The sequence below is a fragment of the Fundulus heteroclitus genome, unplaced genomic scaffold, assembly GCF_011125445.2.
Source record: "Fundulus heteroclitus isolate FHET01 unplaced genomic scaffold, MU-UCD_Fhet_4.1 scaffold_44, whole genome shotgun sequence".
Lineage (NCBI taxonomy): Eukaryota > Metazoa > Chordata > Actinopteri > Cyprinodontiformes > Fundulidae > Fundulus > Fundulus heteroclitus.
In genome coordinates, this window is record NW_023396857.1 from 1950622 (window position 1) to 1970366 (window position 19745).

A 19745-nucleotide genomic window follows, 5' to 3' on the forward strand; every position below is an offset into this window, starting at 1 on the left:
CACTAATCAGAGATCGGGTCCAGGAGGGAACCCCAGAAATGCTCCAGCTAATCCTGGGCACCCCGAGGTGTTCCCGGGCCAGGCGGCATGTACCGTCCCTCCACAGACTTCTGGGTCTCCTCCCAGGGGTATGAGTCACCCTAGTGTGTTTTATTTAATGTCCTGTTGTTTTGTCTTCAGCACCTTCCCCACTAATATGCTGATTATATGCTGCTACTCTTACATACACGGTGCCAAGACCTGACAACAAAGACGCAGAAAAACTAACATCAGAGTGAAAGTCTGAGGAATAAGTGAAACAAAATGACTATAAGGCACGGAAATCAGCCTAAAGTGTAAAAAATACACTAAAAACTGAAAATAAACACACACAAAAACACATAAAGCACAAAAAAATAATTCCAGAAACAAAAAACAATAATTAATATTAAATAATAATTTAAACTATTTTAACCATCGTAGCTTGTCTGTGTTTTACCAGTCTGCTTTCATTTTACTGTTATTTTCAGTTGTATGTACAGAACTTTGTTTAAAAATAAAAGGGTATGGTGATAATAGTAACTCACACAACAAACTGCTATAAACCAGACTGATATTTTTTTAGTTTAATGTAACGTTTTTATTTAGTAAAACATGAGAAAATCCCTGGATCTATTCATAGCCTTAATCAGATGTAGGGTTGCCAACTGTTAAAAAAAGGCCAGGCTGTCTTCCACCTTATTGACACGATTCATCTTTGTCGGCTTTTCTTCTGTGTGTGAAATTATTTTTTACACATTTGACTCAAACGTGAATTTAATCAGACGCATAGAAGGGACCGCTGGTAACCCCACTGGACAGAGAAGCTCAAACTCCTGACAGCGTTGTTACATAAAGCTTGGAAATTCAAGTTAAATCTCATGTTTCTGGCAGAGCTGAGCGGCCGATCAGCGATCTGGATGTTAAAAGCGAGTCTTTGAGCTGCTGAGGGCAGCCAGGCAGCAGCAGAAAGGCCGAGAGCAGGCCGCCTCCACCGCCTCCACCGCCGCTGGGCCTCTGGACAGCAGCCAAGCCTGAAGGGGTCGCCTGCGAGCCAGCGGCCCCCGCCAACATGGCACCAGCTGCTGTGGACGTCTGCACAGACTGCAGAGTGGCTGAGCGGGGATGTGGATCTGGTCTGCACTGCTGTCTGAACGCAGCAAAAACAGGAAGGTAGAGACTGGAAAGGGAGTTTAAAGCACCAGTTTTCACCAACGTCTGCTGAGGAGGAGAGGTGGCCACTGATCGGGGTAAAAAAGGAAAGACAAAAACAAATCACTGCAAAAGGAGTGAGAAAATCTCCCAAAAGGAGACAACCATCAAAGAGGAACAACAACAAAACAAACACCCCATAGACTGGAAACAAAGGCTGAGCTTCACCACAGAGACCAACTTCAGCTGATTACACAGAGACCAAAGGTGGGGATGAAGACAGAACGCAGCCAGGATCACTGGAAAGTGATCAGAAAGACACAAAAAGGGAAACACAAAGAGACACAACTCAACAAGAGCCACCGGGGCAGAGCACGCTCAGACCAGACACAGCTCCACCAATCAGAGCGCGGCGTCCACAGTTTCTCCGTCTCAGGGGGTCGCTGGCATCAATCAGGTCCTCAGATACCTGCCAATACCGCATTCAGTCTGCAGCAGCCAATCAGAGGACAGGTCCACTTCACACCAAGCCTTTCTTCCTCTTCGTGTCCGTTAATCTTCAGACTGGCGCTTCGCTGACATGTTTGTGTCGCAGCAGCAGGAAGGAGGTCCACCTGCAGGGGTAGAAACAGGCGGCCCTGTGGGCTTTCTGTCCCTGTTAGCAGCCGCTGATGTGTTTTCTGCATTAATGTCACCTGATGACTGCGTGATAAAGCACAGCTGACCTTTATACAACATAAATACATTTTAAACATCCATGAAATAAGCAGAAAGGGCTGGAAATGTCACCTTACCTGAGTCTCTCAGGTTCTGGGTCAGGTTGGGTCTGAAACACTGAAACACTTCTAACTAATGTGATATGACGGGTTTAACTGGATCATAAGAAGAAAAGGTTTAGAAATATAATCTGAAGGTTTAAAATTAGAAGCATGGGTGAGAAGAGCAAACAGAACCAGGTTACAGGTAAACTGGCAGGTAAAGGTGTCAGTGGATCCAGAGGTCAGCTGCTGCTGTCTGCTGCCACCGTCTGGCCACAGGATGAACTACAGCCACATGCAGCAACACAGTCCTGGCTTTGAATCCTGGCCTCTTTCTCCATGCACCTGCCTGTGTTCTCCCCGGGTACTCCAGCTTCCTGCCACAGTGCAGACGTATGATTGTTGGAGTTGTTGGTCTGTCCAGGTCAGGGGTCTGCAACCTGTACAACACACAGAGCCTTTTATCCTCAGTCCACCTCATTAAAACTCGTTTAGAGCTGCATGATGACGTATCAGTTTTGATAAATATCTACAATACAGGAAATTTGTTGTCTTTAAATTTTTATTAGGTTTTAAAGTTAAAAGAACAATGAGGATGGATCTTTTTTTATGGAGTGTTGATACTAAAGCACAGTTTTCAACCTAATGACAAGAAAACCTGATCTGAGGATTGATCTTAAAAATATCATTAGTGCTTTTATTGTCATTCCGCTGTGGAAATTCAGAAAACTGCTCAAATCTACATTTGTTATTATATTTGTATTTTTTTCAATAAAATTTTTAATCCAATTTTATTTCTATAGCACCAATTCATGAAACACATCATCAAGGCTCTTTCCAAAGTCAGACTCCATCAGATCCTCCAGGTTGGTGAGAAAGTTTCCTCTCTAAGGAAACCCAGCAGGTTGCATCAAGTCTCTCCAAGCAGCATTCACTCCTCCTGAAAGAGCGTAGAGCCACAGTGGACAGTCGTCTGCATTGTTGATGGCTTTGCAGCAATCCCTCATACTGAGCATGCATGAAGCGACAGTGGAGAGGAAAACTCCCCTTTAACAGGGAGGAGAACCTCCAGCAGAACCAGAACCAGGCTCAGTGTGAACGCTCATCTGCCTCCACCCACTGGGGCTTAGAGAAGACAGAGCAGAGACACAGAAAGCTCAGAAGCTCACATTGACCCAGGAGTACTTTCTATGTTAGAGAAGACAGAGCAGAGACACAGAAAGCACAGAAGCTCACATTGACCCAGGAGTACTTTCTATGTTAGAGAAGACAGAGCAGAGACACAGAAAGCTCAGAAGCTCACATTGACCCAGGAGTACTTTCTATGTTAGATGGTAATAGAGGATGATCTGCCTCCCCTGATGATGTCACAGCTAACAGAACGTCAGACCAGGTGTACCTTCTATGAAGAGAAAAATGACAGAGAACAAAAAGTTAAAAGCTGAAATAACAACAAACAATGCAGATTGGAGAGCAGTAGGAGAACTCAGCAGAGTGAGAGAAATAGACCCTGATGTCCTCCAGCAGCCTAAGCCTGTAGCAGCATAACTATAGAGGTAGCTCAGGGTAACATGAGCCACTCTGATTAGAAGCTTTGTCAAAAGCTTCATTAAAAAACGTTACTAGGTTCTTTATCGTTTTAGCTGCAGTTATTAAGAGCCGTGGTAGAACGTCCAGCAACCAGGTTGCCGACCTGGTCCAGGTGCTCCTCAGGTGTGTGCACGGCTGTCTCTGTGTTACCCAGGGACGGCCTGGGGACCTGTCCAGGATATACTCCACCTCTCAGCCAATGACAGCAGGCGACAGGCACCGCCTCCGTAAATCTAAACAGGATTTTATCTGTTTTATCTGTTCTGCTGCATGTTGGCCTCGGTCCCTGAAAGATCAGCGGAGGAACTCCAGGCAGCGAGCGCATCAGGGTTCAGGATTCTCTCCTTTAGCTCCTCGCTGAGTGGATTAGAGCTGCATGAAGTAGCAATAAGCCAGGAGCTCTGGTTCTCCCACCATCATCCAGCTGTAGGTCTGTGTGTATCCACCAGGTGATGGAACGTCTCTGTGCTTTGTTTTTGGATGCTTCCAGCCACAGCAGTTTCTCACCGCTGCGTCCAGCTCTGGGTCCGTCTGCTCAGGACATGTGCTGAGAGAATCCGTCGTTTTTTCCATCTGTCGGTCCAGCATCCTGCGGCCTTCAGTGTTAGACACAGGGAACAGGGTTCCTCCCTCTGCTCAGATCTCATCATGCCTGTTTCCATCTGTGAAGCCCATCAGGTCCCAAAGCTGCAGATTCAGCCTGAAGAGACATGTGGAGTAAAACCGAAGGAGACGTTTGACCGTCTGAAGCAGGAATCAAAGAGGACGACGAGTTTCATCCGTCTCACATCTCCATGCTGGTCTCAGTTTGAAGCATTCTGTCTCACAAATACTAAACTTTGTGGGAATCTGAGACAGAATGCTTCAAACGTCTTCCAGCTGGGCGGACTGAGAGGAGAGCCTGAGCAGAACCAGAATCCTCTGGAGGGTCTAGTCCGGTGTTTTCCCACACACTGGGAAATATGGGTGTCTGTGACCAACCCAGAGACTTAATTATTACTGAATGCTCACAGCTGAAGAAAAGATCTCAAAACCATTCTATAAACGTTTAGTAAAAAAATGCACCTTAAGTTAGGACACCCCCACATTTAGCTCTGTTTAAACGCTGCTGAGCGTTTTAAAGGCGGGTCGTCTGGTGAAACCCTCAGACGTGTTGCTGCTGATGAGTCCAGTAAAGATCTACGGCTGAAAGAAGCTGGAATCATGTGTAGACAGAGAAACTGCCAAGATGAAAAGAAAGAAAACCAGCAGGATTGTGTTTTATCTGAGCCTTCTGTCTCAGAAACTCTTTGGTTATCCAGGTCATGAGAGGAAAAAGGTGGACATCATAGTTTCACAGCTAACTACATATATCATTTGTAAACTAAAGATTCAGCTCTTTAATTAAATATTTAGTTGGTCAAAATATAAATTATGCCCAATTTCTTGTCTTTTGACAGGCAAAAACAAGCATATGTTCTGTTTTTAGCTAAATAAGCCAAAATATTCCGGTTAGTTTTCTACTTGTTAACTTTGCAGTCGGCGGCGGATAAGAAAGTCTCAGAACTGTGAAGACGTGTGGATGTGCAGGGTAAAAAGACGCAGGCAGGTTGGGTGTTATTCGCCTGGGATGTGAACTGAAACTGAACCGACTGGCTTGAGTTTAGCAGACACTGAACTTTGGGAAACGCCTGAGGAAATGCACTGGTCCAAATGTTAGTTATCTCCTTAACCCTGATTTAAAGAGAAAAAACTACCAAGAATGTGCCTGACCTGAGAAAAGTTCAAACATGTGAGATCATCCTGAGTAAAACGATCTTATCTGCAGTTATGTCACTAAACTGGTTTTACATCCCACCTGTCAGACCGTTTAATTATTAAAATGTGATTTAAAAATCTTTTAATGCAATCTCTGCGCTCCATACTAAGGCCTGTCCTGCTGCAGGGAAACAGGGAAACGTTGAGTTTCTGCTGTTTGACGGGCTGCTGACGGCACACAGCGGTCCCTGCTGCTCTCAGCCTTGTTTTGTCTGTGTTTTAACTCCCGGCTGATTCCAGATCAGATCCACAGAGAGCCGAGGCTCAGCTTTCAGCGTGAGAGCAGACTGGACAAACAGTGGAAGTCCAGAGGTGAGAGGCGGAGGACGGCGGGGAATATCCAGGGGAATCCTTCACTCACAAGGCGAGAGTCACCGGATCTGTGTGAACTGCAGCGTCAGCAGCTCAGCGGGGAACAGAGGAGCAGCACGTTCCTCTGATTTAAGGAGATGCTTGGCTGGACGCAGATTCACCTCTGATGTTCTCCTGAAGCAAAGACAGGAGAAAAAGGTCTCTGACAGTTTATACAAGTCAAAGTTAGTACCTGTAACACTTTATCAGCTGGTTCTGCTGTTATTTATCTCTCTCTGCAGGTGTAGAAGCAGACTCAGAGGATGTTATATCTCTCTCTCCATCTCCTCTTTCTCTCTCACCTTTTCTCCCTTTTAGCATTTTGTCTCGTCTGTTTCTCTCTTTTTTCCTCTTCTACCTGTTTCTGTGTCCATTGAACAGTAATCAGTCCCAGCAGAATAAAAAATAAAGTTTTCTTCTGCATTTATAAATCAAGCGAAGCTCTATGGTGAAAGCAGGAAGGCTCCACTGGTGAAAGTAAAACCGTTCGGGCTCTTTTTGCCATTAGGACATTATTTCTTTTACTGACAGACAGGAGACACTAAAACAGAGTCAAAGTGATAATTTAAGATTCACGTCATGAAGTTAAGCACACAGTAAAGTCGTCTCACCCTGATCATAAGAGAACTGCTTATTTTCCACCATTTTGTACTTAAAGTCAGACTTTAATCATTCATGAGCTGAGATTTCATGACCTAAAACCCTTCATGAGTATCTGAACATTTCCAGATGAAGACAGATGTCCGCTGGTGTTAGACGTGCAGGACAGGCTTAAACAACCAGAACCTACAGCGGCTTTATGGCAGAATGCTCCTCAGCATCACCTGCAGATCCTCCATCACATTTTACTGAGGAGCTTCCAGCTGAGATGTGGACTCATCTGTCCATGAAGGACGTGTCCTCTGTGTTTCTGTCCACCAGAGACGGGCTGGTGTCCAGAGAACCGGATCACGGTTCCCTGTAAGCTTCAGATGTTGCTTCAGGACATTTTCCAGCTGTGATGGACGGAGTCTGTTTCTTTAGAAGAACCTCGGATAACAAATCTAGATCTCCACCTGTCGCCAGCTGCTAGCATCCAGAACGAGCTCCTGAAGAAGAACATTTCTGGTTTTCCTCTCCTCTTTGTCTTCCATTTTATTTAGCACAGCCTGTTAAATATTCAGTTATTCAGTGAGAATCCCAATCCTCTTGTGTCTGTAAAAGAAAGGGATTTTAAAACAGATAAAAACTTAAAGGCATACTATGCAACATTTTTCAGTTAATTAATGTGTTCCATACCGTTTTGGATGATTAAATGAGTCATTTCAGGTCAAACAAAGGTTTTCTCGGCCGCCCTGGTGGTCTGTGGGGGAAATACCGCACTTGCAATTGCAGGAGCCCTCGGCCCGCACCCACAGGCTCAGAAGTCTGGTGCATCGCGAGAGTCGGTCTCGCTTTACGGCGAGAACTGCATGTGTTTTTTATTCACTATATGCACGCGCGAAAGCAACAACAAAGAACCGCGTGTTAACGTCAAATAAACATGCAAGCATATCGAGTTTTATTATTATTATTATTATTATTTTATTTTTTTTATTTTTTTTTATGTTGGCGAGACGCTACCGCGGTGGCCGTGGCGAGGCGAGGCGGTGGCGGTAGCGTCTTGCCAACATAAAAAAAAAAAATTTTATAATAATAATAATAATAAAACTGGCGAGGCGGGGGGCGGTGGCCGCCGCCTCGCCAAGATAACGCTGCGGGAAGCCTGATGTTCATACTTTCACTGTGTTAGTCATTGTTTGTACTGCCGTTTTTTCCACTTTTCGTTGCGTTCGCCTGTCTGCTAAGCTCAAAACAACCAAAGCGCCTGGCTTGACGGAGAAACCAGAACAGCTGAGCATCTTTACGACAGTGCACTTTTACTTTCGCCCCCTGGGGGGAGCCTCGCTGGAAAATCAACCCCGGTTGCATAGTATACCTTTAATGTAACATTTTTATACGTGAAACAAACATAAAATCAACACAAATGTTTCCTGAGCTCCTCGCCTTATTAATGCGACAGGAAGCTGATCCAGCAGCTTGTTTCCAGGTTCTTATGCTTTCAAACGTTCTACATCTCAGGACCAGAAGGTGACGGTGACATCGTAGAAGAAGCAGGAAATGGAGAGCTTCGTCTCACAGCCCAGCCTTTCTGTGCAGCGACAGATCAGCAGCCAGACGAGGTCCTACGTGGTTTTCTCTTGGTGGAGAACGGTTTATTCTTGGTGGAGGACCATGGTTCCACACTTAGAGGAGCCGACCTTCATCCTGGACCCTTCACCCTCAATGGGAAACTGCTTCTGTGAGCTTTGAAGATCGTGGCTGAAGGCCACCAGTAGAACATCATCTACCGAAGCAACGATGAGAAACTGAAGTTCCCAAACCAGAAAGCCTCACAGTGAAGCCTTCAGATGACCATGAACACCAGAAACTGGACCGGGGAACCTGAGGCAGCCCTGGAGGAAATCAACCTCAGACATTTTCCCCGGATACAAACGCAGCGCATAAAACCCTGAGGGCCAAAGTCAAAACACTTCTTCAGATCCAAAACAACACATGTGGACCACAGGAGTCCTCTGGGGGTGAAGATCAGGTCCAACGTTCCAGAGCCACTCTGCTCCTCCTCAGTCTGAGGTCCAGCAGTGGCAGAAGAAGGAAACTCTTTCCCTCTTCTGCTGTTTTCAGGCTGAAGTTCTTGATGTTCTGTTCGGTCGTCTCTATCAAAAAGCTTCCAAAGTTAAAGGAAGCAGCAGCTCCATCATGTGCTGCACCTCTTCAGGTCACCTGTAGTCCAACATCTGAGGACCTCTAAACGACCGGCGCTGACGGCGACTGTGTTTCTGTTTAAACGGTGACTTAGAGCCAAAGCTGTGAGTCAGCGGCTGCTCTTATTCTCCCCCTGAAGGCAGGCAGAGAGAAACTTAAAGTTCTTCTTAGGTTAAACTCCCAGTTTGTGTCCGTCCAGATGAATCGTGATGTTTTTACACCAGGAGAGAAGCTGCTGAAGCTCAGAACATCTAATTAAACATCATAAACTCCTCTGAACGGGGTTAACGTAGATCATTTACCAGCAATAAAATATTCTCTGCCACTTCAGATCTTCCATCCATGCACAGATCAGTCATCTCCAGAGGTTCCAGAGCCGTCTCTAAACCAGAACCGTCCTGTTCTATCACTGGTTCTGGTGCTGCTACTCCAGCAGATGATGGCAGAAGAGCTGAAGCTCTCTGGAGAAACTGAAGGACCTGAGGACCTGAGGAAGTCCAGTCTGCTGACCAGGTGAACACCGAGGTATCTGTCCTCCTCCATTTCTCCCCCCATGGTGGTCATAGTGTCTCTCCTGAAACATCTCCTTATTTCAGGCGGCCTGCTCAGGTGACCGTGGGTTTGGTGAAGCATCTCCATGATGGTAAGCAAACTGCAGGGTCAGGAGAACTGAAGCCATGGAAGAAGTTCTTTTGCTCTGTCCTGACCTCCATCTCTTCTCTGGTCTCCTCTTCAGATTGTTCCTCAACACATGCCTGCTGTTTCCTGTTCTGACCTTTATTTCCTTCTCCCAAAGCGCAGTTTCTCTTCCAGGTCACTGGTGTTCCAGCGTTGGACAAACGTTCTACTGGGAGGTGAAGTCCACACAGGACTCACAAACTCAGACAGACACAGAAGATCTCATGGTGCCTTCAACGACTGCCAGATGCTCTGGTCCCACCGCCAAGAAATGAGCCTAAATCATCTGGATGGTGAGGAGTTAGTGCTGATCTAGATCTTCTCCGTCAATCCTGTCAATGGTTCCTCCACCATGGTTCTGTCCATCATGGTTCCTCCACCATGGTTCTGTCCACCATGGTTCCTCCACCATGGTTCCTCCACCATGGTTCCTCCAACATGGTTCCTCCATCATGGTTCTGTCCACCATGGTTCTATCCATCATGGTTCCTCCATCTTGGTTCCTCCACCATGGTTCTATCCATCATGGTTCCTCCACCATGGTTCTGTTCATCATGGTTCTGTCCACCATGGTTCTATCCATCATGGTTCCTCCATCATGGTTCCTCCACCATGGTTCCGCCACCATGGTTCCTCCATCATGGTTCTGTCCACCATGGTTCCTCCATCATGGTTCTGTCCACCATGGTTCTGTCCACCATGGTCCAATATCTCTGGACCAGGAACACAAGGAGGACGGAGGTCCACGTCTAGCAGAGGGGGAGACATCTGTGAGTTTAGGGTTCTATTTGCTTATTCTTGGTTCTGGGTTTTTACAGGATGAATAAATCACTGTTGGTGTAATCTTGTAGTTAGCTTTACGGATTCCTGTGATTTATTTATTTTTGGTTTGTTATTCAGAGGAGTTCAGGATCTTGTCACAATAACGCTTAAGAGCCTGTTATTGATTTTAGCTCCGCTGTCAGGAGTCTAAAAGTTCAACAAGTCATTTCTATAATGACCTGAGCAGAGAATGAGCCATCATAACCAACAACCTCCCTCTGAATAAATCCATCAGGGTAAAGGAGGACTTTAACTGAATTTAGAAAAATATTTTCTGATTTCAGGACAAACAGCATTAAGAGATGAAGGAAAAGTCACAGAAATCCTTTCATGGAGCCAAATTCACACCAAATGGTTTGGAGATCAACATAACGTCCAGTTGTGGATATCAGGAAAAAGCTGTTGGGTAATTCCATCCTGTGCATCGTCGCATCTTTAGTTCTCCGTAACTTTTCGCTGAAACGTGGCACAGTTTAGGTTAATAAAGATGATTTAACAGAAATGTTCATGTTTTAGTTTTTGGTAACGAATCTTATGAGGATGGAGCAGGACTCTGTGAGACCACTGATGATCATGAGATCTGGATCATGACTAAAATAACCAGATAGACACAAGCAGCTGAAATAAACGTCCTCAGTGGGCGCCAGACTCAGACCTAACGAGAGGAGCCCAATTATCTGGGAGGGGGGGGGGGGGGTCTGCATCCATGGGCATCACCTCATTGGATCACTGTGTCTCCTGCATCTTTGGGGTTTCTCCAGGCTCCTCCACGTTGGGGGAGACTCCAGCAGACCAGAACTATCACTTCTGGCCTGGGGGCCACTGGGGGCCACTGGGGCCACTGGGGGCCGCTGGGCCCTCCAGACGGAGCTGGAAAATGTCTCAGAGTCAGAGAAGACAAAGGAAGACCTGCTGATTCTGGTCTGAACATGAACAGCTTGTTTTCAGATGAAGCTGCTGCTTGGTTTCAAACATGGCAGTGGACTCATCAGGCTTTCCCAAATTCTGCTGATTTTCTGCCACAGTTCAAATGTTCTGGCATGAATTACTGAACTTGATGTAAATAAAAGTGTTTCATAAGTGGCCTGATTTCTCCTGAACCTCACACCTTTATGAAGCAACAGCCTTTAGGATCAGCTTCTTTAGGACCTTTAGAGTCTTTCAAGTCATAAATGTGTTAAATTTGCCCAAAAGAAGATATTTTCTGGATCTTTTCCGTCTGAATATTCTCCCCACAGCAGTCGGTGAATGACTCCTGGTGCGTTTTATTGAATTAAATCTGGAAGCTGTGATCCTGAAGAGTCTGCAGATCTTCCTGCGGGGGACACCTGATGCCTGCGAGCGCTGAGCTCCCACCTCCAGCCGCTGAGGGAGCGGACGTGCTGCTGGGAAGCAGAGGACAGTTTATTTTAAAAGCCGTACTTCCAGGAGGACGTGAGGTGTGACCCGTCCCAGGAGACCTCTTTAACAGGTAACGGACCTGATGATGGAACATCTCACGCAGGCTGGAAAGGGAGGAAGGGAGGTGGTGATGTCACAGGAGGGAAGGCTCCGGATTGGATGGGAGATACCCGAGCAGCTGCTATAAAACCTGCAGCTAGAAAAAGACAGAAACACAGGAAGGAAGACGGACACAGCAGAGATTTATCTCCAAACTCAAGGTACACGCTGCATGAAACGGGACCAAGCTGCAGAAATGCCCCTTCCTTCACTTCCAAACGCGTTTTACCATTCCATAAACTTTAAAATTCAGCAGATATTGAAGTTTTTCACGGCTCTAATTGATGCTTGTACTGTCAGTCAGAAAGTTAACAGCGTATTTGTTTTGTGATTGGCTGCTGTTTTGTTTTTAGCAATAAAAGAAATAAAAGTTTGAAATGTTGGAGAGCAGAGATGAAGGTCAGGAGACCAAAGCCAGGTGCTGTTCGTGTGAACCTTCTCTGCTGCTCCACAGCGTGACGGAGCTGTGAGGGGAGATGTTTGCTCCCCATGCACAGTGTTTCATAGTGACAAGCTTTGTCTGCGTGTTTTAGGGGGCAGAGTGTTGCTTTGTCAGCGTGTGCGCTGCAGGGAATGCAGGAGCGCGCACATCAGCCACAGGGTGACGCTCAAAAGGCGTTTATTTGCAGGAATGGAAACTGCTAAAATTAGAAGATGTTGCTGGACAATCCCAAAAGCTAAAAGTGTCGCGCTGTGTCTGTGGGAGTGGATTTTTTGTTTGAAACCATGTAAGGGAGGCTTAGCTCAGCGTCTGATCAGCTGTCCTGATTTCCATCATCAGACCTTTGAATGACCGAGGCTGAAATGTTTTTATTATTTACACCCACAGCAGGAAATACTGAAGACTGTGGCTCATTTCCATCTGATTTATCTTTACAGTTACTTTAGATAAACTTATTCTTTTCATTATGTTTTAATTTTTAGTTTTTTCATCTGTTTTTTTATTTTGCTGTCTTCTCTTTAGTCTCTTTAATCAACTTTATAGTTTTTTTTTCATTTTATTTCAATACTTTTTCAATAGTTTTAAAGTTCTTGTTTAATCATTTTAGTAGATTATGTGCAATATCCATTACCTGATGTTATTGTTAATATATTTGCATGAATTCTTTTGCCATTTTTTATCATTTACATTTCTTTTCATTATATTGATATTATCCTTGTTGATATATAATTTAAGTTTTTACTAATATTTCTTTTTCATAACTCATTTTAACATTTTGTCATCATTGTATCCTTTATTTCATTCACTGTGTTTTTGTGGTTGTTTTTTTAATTTTTTATTTAACCAGAAAAAAATTCCCATTGAGATTAAAAACCTTATTTTTGAAGGGAGTCCTGGCCAAGAGGCAGCAAAGTTACATATTCAACAGAGATACATTAGATGAAATGACAGGTACATAAAAAAATAAAATATTAAGTTAAACAATTACAGATAATTGAGGCCGCTTCAAATTCTTTCACTTTCAACTTAAAAGCATTTAAGGATAAAAACTCAGTCAAGATTAGAGATTTGAACAGTTTGTTAATGCAGGGAAACGTTGAATTTATAAATGTGAAAGAAATCATGCAGTCGTCAGCCAGAGTCATTATTAATTATAAACCTTTTTTCATGGAGGGAGTCGTTAATTCTGGTGGTGCTCATATCCTCGTCCCGTATATCTGAGGCAGAAAGAGCGTTTACTGCTCTGATAACAGACATGGAGGAAAAACACCGGGTCTCACCTCTGTGTAGTTTGTTGTTCTGTTTGCTGTTACTTTTCACTCGATGTGAGCGTCAGAATCCGAAGTCAGATTCTGGCTTTGTATCCACAAACTTGGCAAATAAAGTTGATTCTGAAAAAGAAATATTTGATGAAGAAACGGATAAAGATACTCCACTCTGTCCGGTATGGTGCATTTCTTATTGAAATAATCTGCTTAAGCCAAATAGGTTTATAGGTTGCATCAAGTCTCTCCAAGCAGCATTCACTCCTCCTGAAAGAGCGTAGAGCCACAGTGGACAGTCGTCTGCATTGTTGATGGCTTTGCAGCAATCCCTCATACTGAGCATGCATGAAGCGACAGTGGAGAGGAAAACTCCCCTTTAACAGGGAGGAGAACCTCCAACATTACGATGTAGTTTAGCTGTGCAGGTTGTGTCTTTAATTATTGATGAATGGGACTAAATCTAAAGTATTGGTGGTTTGATAGATAACCACTATAATCATCACGATAATTATTGAGCAGATTATTGTACCCACATGTTCTCTGTGCTTGGGATCATTTATCAGTTGATTATATTTCATATCTTAACAGAATGGAGAGTATTTGGTTTTCAGTAATGTGCTTTGATCTGTTGTTGTTTTCAGATGCAGTTCTGCAGCTTTCTGCTTATCTTCTGCCTGCTGTCCATCACTGTGCTGCACTGCAGAGTCCATGGAGTCCACCTGCCCACAGCTCAGGTAACACAGACACCTGTACAGGTAACACAGACACCTGCTCAGGTAACACATACACCTGCTCAGGTAACACAGACACCTGCTCAGGTAACACAGACACCTGTACAGGTAACACAGACACCTGTACAGGTAACACAGACACCTGCTCAGGTAACACAGACACCTGCTCAGGTAACACGGACATCTGCACAGGTAACACAGACACCTGCACAGGTAACACAGACACCTGCTCAGGTAATACAGACACCTGTACAGGTAACACAGACACCTGCTCAGGTAACACAGACACCAGCTCAGGTAACACGGACACCTGTACAGGTAACACAGACACCTGCACAGGTAACACAGACACCTGCTCAGGTAACACGGACATCTGCACAGGTAACACAGACACCTGCACAGGTAACACAGACACCTGCTCAGGTAATACAGACACCTGTACAGGTAACACAGACACCTGCTCAGGTAACACAGACACCTGCACAGGTAACACAGACACCTGCACAGGTAACACAGACACCTGCACAGGTAACACAGACACCTGTACAGGTAACACAGACACCTGCTCAGGTAACACAGACACCTGCACAGGTAACACAGACACCTGCTCAGGTAACACAGACACCTGCTCAGGTAACACAGACACCTGTACAGGTAACACAGACACCTGCACAGGTAACACAGACACCTGTACAGGTAACACAGACACCTGTACAGGTAACACAGACACCTGCACAGGTAACACAGACACCTGCTCAGGTAACACAGACACCTGCACAGGTAACACAGACACCTGCACAGGTAACACAGACACCTGCTCAGGCAACACAGACACCTGCTCAGGTAACACAGACACCTGCACAGGTAACACAGACACCTGCTCAGGTAACACAGACACCTGCTCAGGTAACACAGACACCTGTACAGGTAACACAGACCTCCAACATGAAGTCCAATAACTAAACTAGTTTCTGAATGGTTAGTGTGATGAAGTCTGTTAGATGCCATCAGTTCATCTGGACATTTGTTGGAGGTTTTTCAGTTTAGACATTAAAATGCATCTTGATATCTTCCATCATCTTCTGTTTCAAATAATCTCTAACAAATAAAAAAAACCCAAAGACGTTTTAATTTTAAATATTTATAATATTTACAAATACTTTTAACGACCTCACAGTCAAATTCTATTCTGATGAAAAGGTAGTGACGGTGCAGATAAGAGACATTTTTTAACGCTTTAGCCGTTAGATTTCTGAAATTCACTATAGTATGAACAAGGTGCATATGCTTAGCATTTATAGATAGATCTAAAATGTATCGTTTTTGGGATTTACAAGGAAAAAAGATTCCTTTATTGTTAGAATCACATGAACTAATTAATTTATGCTCTCTAATAACCTGTGTAATAATCCTGTTAAATAAGAGACTTCAGCTGTTATAGTTATCTCACTACCTCACTGTTGTTTTTTACCTGGTACCACTTTAATGCACAACGTTAATCCATATGTATATAAGTCACCTAAATGTACATAAATCATATTAAATCTCTGCTTTATTTCCTTTTATTTCTCGATCCACTGTACTGTATATATGTGGACGCACTGTATATACATTACGCACCTTTTCCTCCTTTTGGCGTCTTCTTTTGATTATTGAGCCGATGTGACATGTGAATTTCTCCACTGTGAGATCAATAAAGTCTATTTTATCTTATATTATCTTTTAATCTGTATTTACAGGCAATTTATCTTTGTCTTTCAAATGTAGAAATCTTTCCAGAAGATGTGCATCTGCAGTAAAAAAAAAAAAAACAACAACATTTTAACGATGCAGAAACGTCATGAAAAAAGTTGAAATAAGTACAAAAAGCAGAAATGTCCTCATAAAGCAGGTTTGTCAACCAAACATATTTACTGACAGAAAAATTGAAGTAAAAAATGCATTTTTATGCAGCTGGTCTGCACAACATTTCTCACCAAGTGCGTTAAAAACATAGAAATATCCTCATGATACATGGATGTCCCACCACAGCACCTGTTCTCCATGAGGCAAACATGTTTTCAGGGAATAAATGTCATTATTCTTCAAAAAATGAAATAAACACAAAGAGATTCTCAAATATGTCTTCTCAGACGTTGTCCAGAAGGATGTCCTCCCCACAAAGTTTTAGTCTTTAGTCTCGTGTCTCCAGCTGCTCCTTCTCACATGTGAAGGTTTCTGTGTGTCTAAAATGTTGTTTAACGTTAACACCTGTACTATGTGTGCACCTGTGCACCTGTTCACCTGTTCACCTGTCGTGTTGGACTGTGAAACCGGATAATTTGCTGAGTCATCACAGCTGATCAGGCAGAAGATCCGGTGATGAACTCCTTCTGAGGCCAAAACAAGCGGCGCCTCCCTCTGTGCCGCTATCAGAAGGTGTGAAGCAGCAGGAAGGGAGCAGGAATCTGTTTTCTCTTTAGTCTGCATGATACCAGATCTGCTAGAGTCTTCAGAGACTAGCAGGCAGACAGGAAGTCAGACACCATTAGACCCCCCACCAAAATAAAACCACCCTGAGGTGGAGCAGGCGGAGCAGGTGGAGTCTCAGCTGCAGCAGCTCTGCACCAGAACTGGTCAAAAGGACTCAAAGGCCAAAAAAATTATAGTAAAACAATATTTTTATTGTTTTTACCTGTTCTACAAAATATGATCATTGTAGTTAAACTAATTCTACATATTTTCAGTTAGAAAGAGATGTAACGCTTCTAATTGGGAGATTTGAACTCGTCTTTAACAATAAAATAAATAAATAAAAGTTCCCATTTGCATCAGCCACTTGTGCTGGCGGCAGATCGCATCCTTCATACTCATCCATCCATCCACTCATCCATCCATCCACTCATCCATCCATCATCCATTCATCCATCCATCCATCCATCCATCCATCCATTCATCCATCCATCCACTCATCCATCCATGTGCAGCGTACCTGCAGTCAGGTCCCAGAGCTAAAAGCTTCAGGAGTCCAGACCTGACTTCCATCAGCACCACCTGAGGGATCTCAAGCTGTTCCCAGGCCAAATAGAAGGAACATGCATTCCCTCCAGCAAACTGCATTTGTTCTCCAGGTCAGGTTCCTGTGGATTTAACCAACGGAACCAGCGCTGTCTGTTCTGAGTTCAGCTGCATGAATCCAGCGTCTCAAAGCTCGGGTTCTTTCTCCAACAATGCAGTGAAAGTCGCTGCTGCTGAAGATCCAGCGATGATCTACCAGGTTCTCCGCCTCCGACTGTCACGTTCTCATAGGAACCTTTTAGACAGACGGTTATTTAACGCCAATCAACTCCGTGTTCCTCTAGTAGTTACTACATTTATTTTATTTATATAGCACTGATCATAAACACCATCACACGTAAGCTTCGAACCACTCCCGCATTTTATTTTCTGTAAAGATGCTTAGTTTCATTTTTGACTTCTATACAATATTAATTCCTCCTAAATTATGTATAAAAAAGATTTTTTCACTTTGAATAATGTCAGATTTTTATTTTATTTTTATTTTATTTGTTCTATGCTAGTTTAGCAGAAAGGTCTCCTCAAACTGAGCAGACCTTCTGGTTCTTATTGTTCTCGTCTTCCAGCTGATGGACCGGACCGGCCTCAGGACCCTGGCCGTCCTCTGGCGCCACCCAGCGGCGATGAAACCCAGAGGGAAGCCCGCCGTGAAGCTCCTCCGGACAGAAAACCTGTGGACCGAGAACGATGTGACTGAACCCAAGAGGAAGAGGAGCTTCCCCGGGAACAACGCTCCCCTGGACCGGCTATCGGTGAACTCCATGGAGGCCAGACAGGGGAAAAAGAAGCAGAGGTAGGACTCACCTGTAGGACTCACCTGTAGGACTCACCTGTCCAAGGTGGATTCAGTGCAGCCGCTTAGATCAACGAGACACTGGAGACACGACGTGTCCTCTGTTTCTAGTAAAGGGCTGGAAACTCCACGCCGACGTCAGAATCCGCCTCCCATGGACCGGGTGGGAACGAGTCGTCTACCGTCAACTCGAGGATAGAGTCCTCCGCTCAGAGAGGCTGCCCTCACCTGGACAGGTGAGGAACTGCTCATCACTCTGCATTTTAAACGATAATTGTTAGTAAGAGTTGCCATTTTAAAACATGGGAACGCCTCTTTATCTCTCTCCAGATGTTTGGAACAGCCAATCGCTGATGATTTGTCGCCACACCTGGACGCCCACGCCTTTAAAAATGGTGCATTCAGGTGCGCTCAGTAAATTCTGGACCAAACACATGAGTCTTAAGGACAATCAATCTTTATTTGGCAAAAAGAAGTTAATTTCAGATTCACGATTACAAAAAGTTATAACAATTTGATTAGAATTGGGAAACTTCTTATGAGAAGTTGTTGTGAATTTAAATTAAACTTCCTGTCTTTTGAAAATGTTCAAACTTCACACCCTGCAGTTACGTAGATTACCTTTAAATCTATAGCTAGGTAAAGAATAACTATAAAGAATACCGATTCATCTTTTTATTCAGTTGAAAGAAAAACTCTAAATTTTCTAATAAATACTAAAATGGTTCTCATGTTAAATATGAACATTTACCCAAGACCAGATTGAGAGGATTTTACCAATCCGTGCAAATTTAAAGCCTCAAAAGTTTATTGTTGTTGTAAATAAATACACGAAACCCTGAGATGATCATTTACATTGTGAAAAATGTTTATCATTTAATAAATTGAATTTACAGAAGTTTGTCACAGACAACAAGTTACTACTGGGGATGGAAGGTACCGATAGTCGAATATTGTGGGTTATTCTTTTTCCAAAAAAGCTCCTTTTTTTTTTGGTGCATCGAAGAGAGAAAAATATATATTTACATCCGTTTTTTGGTAAAACGTCCTTTAATTAGGCAGCAAAATTAATTTGAACATCATGATGGTTCTAAATAACAAAACTAAAAATAAATACATAAAATCAAATTGGATTTATTTTATTTTATCCTAAAACATAAATTCTTTATAGCTAGTTGCTTTATTAAACATACCTAGTTTGAGGCTGATCTTGGTTCAGTCTTTAGAGCTTCACCTGACTGCACCATCTTTGGCTCCCCCTGCTGGACTGGAGGCAACTACAGCCTCGACTCGAAGCATCCGATGAGACTTGAGATTTCTGCTCGTAGTTTTTATTTTCTTATCGTTTATTCTGCAGCAGTGCGGCGGGACGTTTCCACTGCAGCTGAAACCAACACAGAAACAAAGTGAGAGGAGGCTGAAGTCAGCTTTGGTTACAACGACAATCTTCCACTAAGTGAGGAAAGTGCATTAGTTCAGCAGAAGACTTGGAATCTGGCTTTCTCAGAGAGGAGGGCTGTAATGCAACTTTTCTCCTGAGGGGACAAATGTTTTATTTAATGAAAACAATTAATAAAGCACAGGCTTAAGCTTTTGGGGGGGAAAGGGAAAAAAATATTTGAAATAGGAAATGTCATCTTAGAAATATTTTTTTCCAAACTGATCAAAATCTATTTTTAAATCTTGTTAAATGGATTTTAACATAAATAAATAAGAATAAAGATTATTTTCCCCTTTTTGGCACAAACGGTCTTCCATATTTGAAGAAAACAAAATATTTTCTACACAATTTATTTGACTATGTTGAAGGAGATTTTTTGGGTTTGTTTGGCCAAAACGGTCCAAAATGTGTTTTTGTTCATTAACAGTATAAACTGGTTTTAGCATTACTGAAAGTCATATTCCAAAGCCTAAAAACTAGTTTTTAAGGTTTAAATAAACTGTGTCTACATTTACAGAAATCTTAAAATCTTACCATTTTGTCCCTTAATTACAATTAAATTTTAC

General features: G+C 43.4%; 1 protein-coding gene across 1 annotated transcript; it reads left to right on the forward strand.

The window, feature by feature from the left end:
- Positions 1-11578: 11578 nt before the first annotated feature.
- On the forward strand, positions 11579-19407 carry ostn (osteocrin). Its single transcript, XM_036131531.1, has 5 exons — positions 11579-11611; positions 13799-13891; positions 17512-17738; positions 17850-17974; positions 18069-19407. Exons 2-4 carry the CDS (start codon positions 13799-13801, stop codon positions 17935-17937), a joined length of 408 nt encoding a protein of 135 aa, XP_035987424.1. The 5' UTR covers positions 11579-11611; the 3' UTR covers positions 17938-17974; positions 18069-19407.
- The last annotated feature ends 338 nt before the right edge of the window (positions 19408-19745 follow it).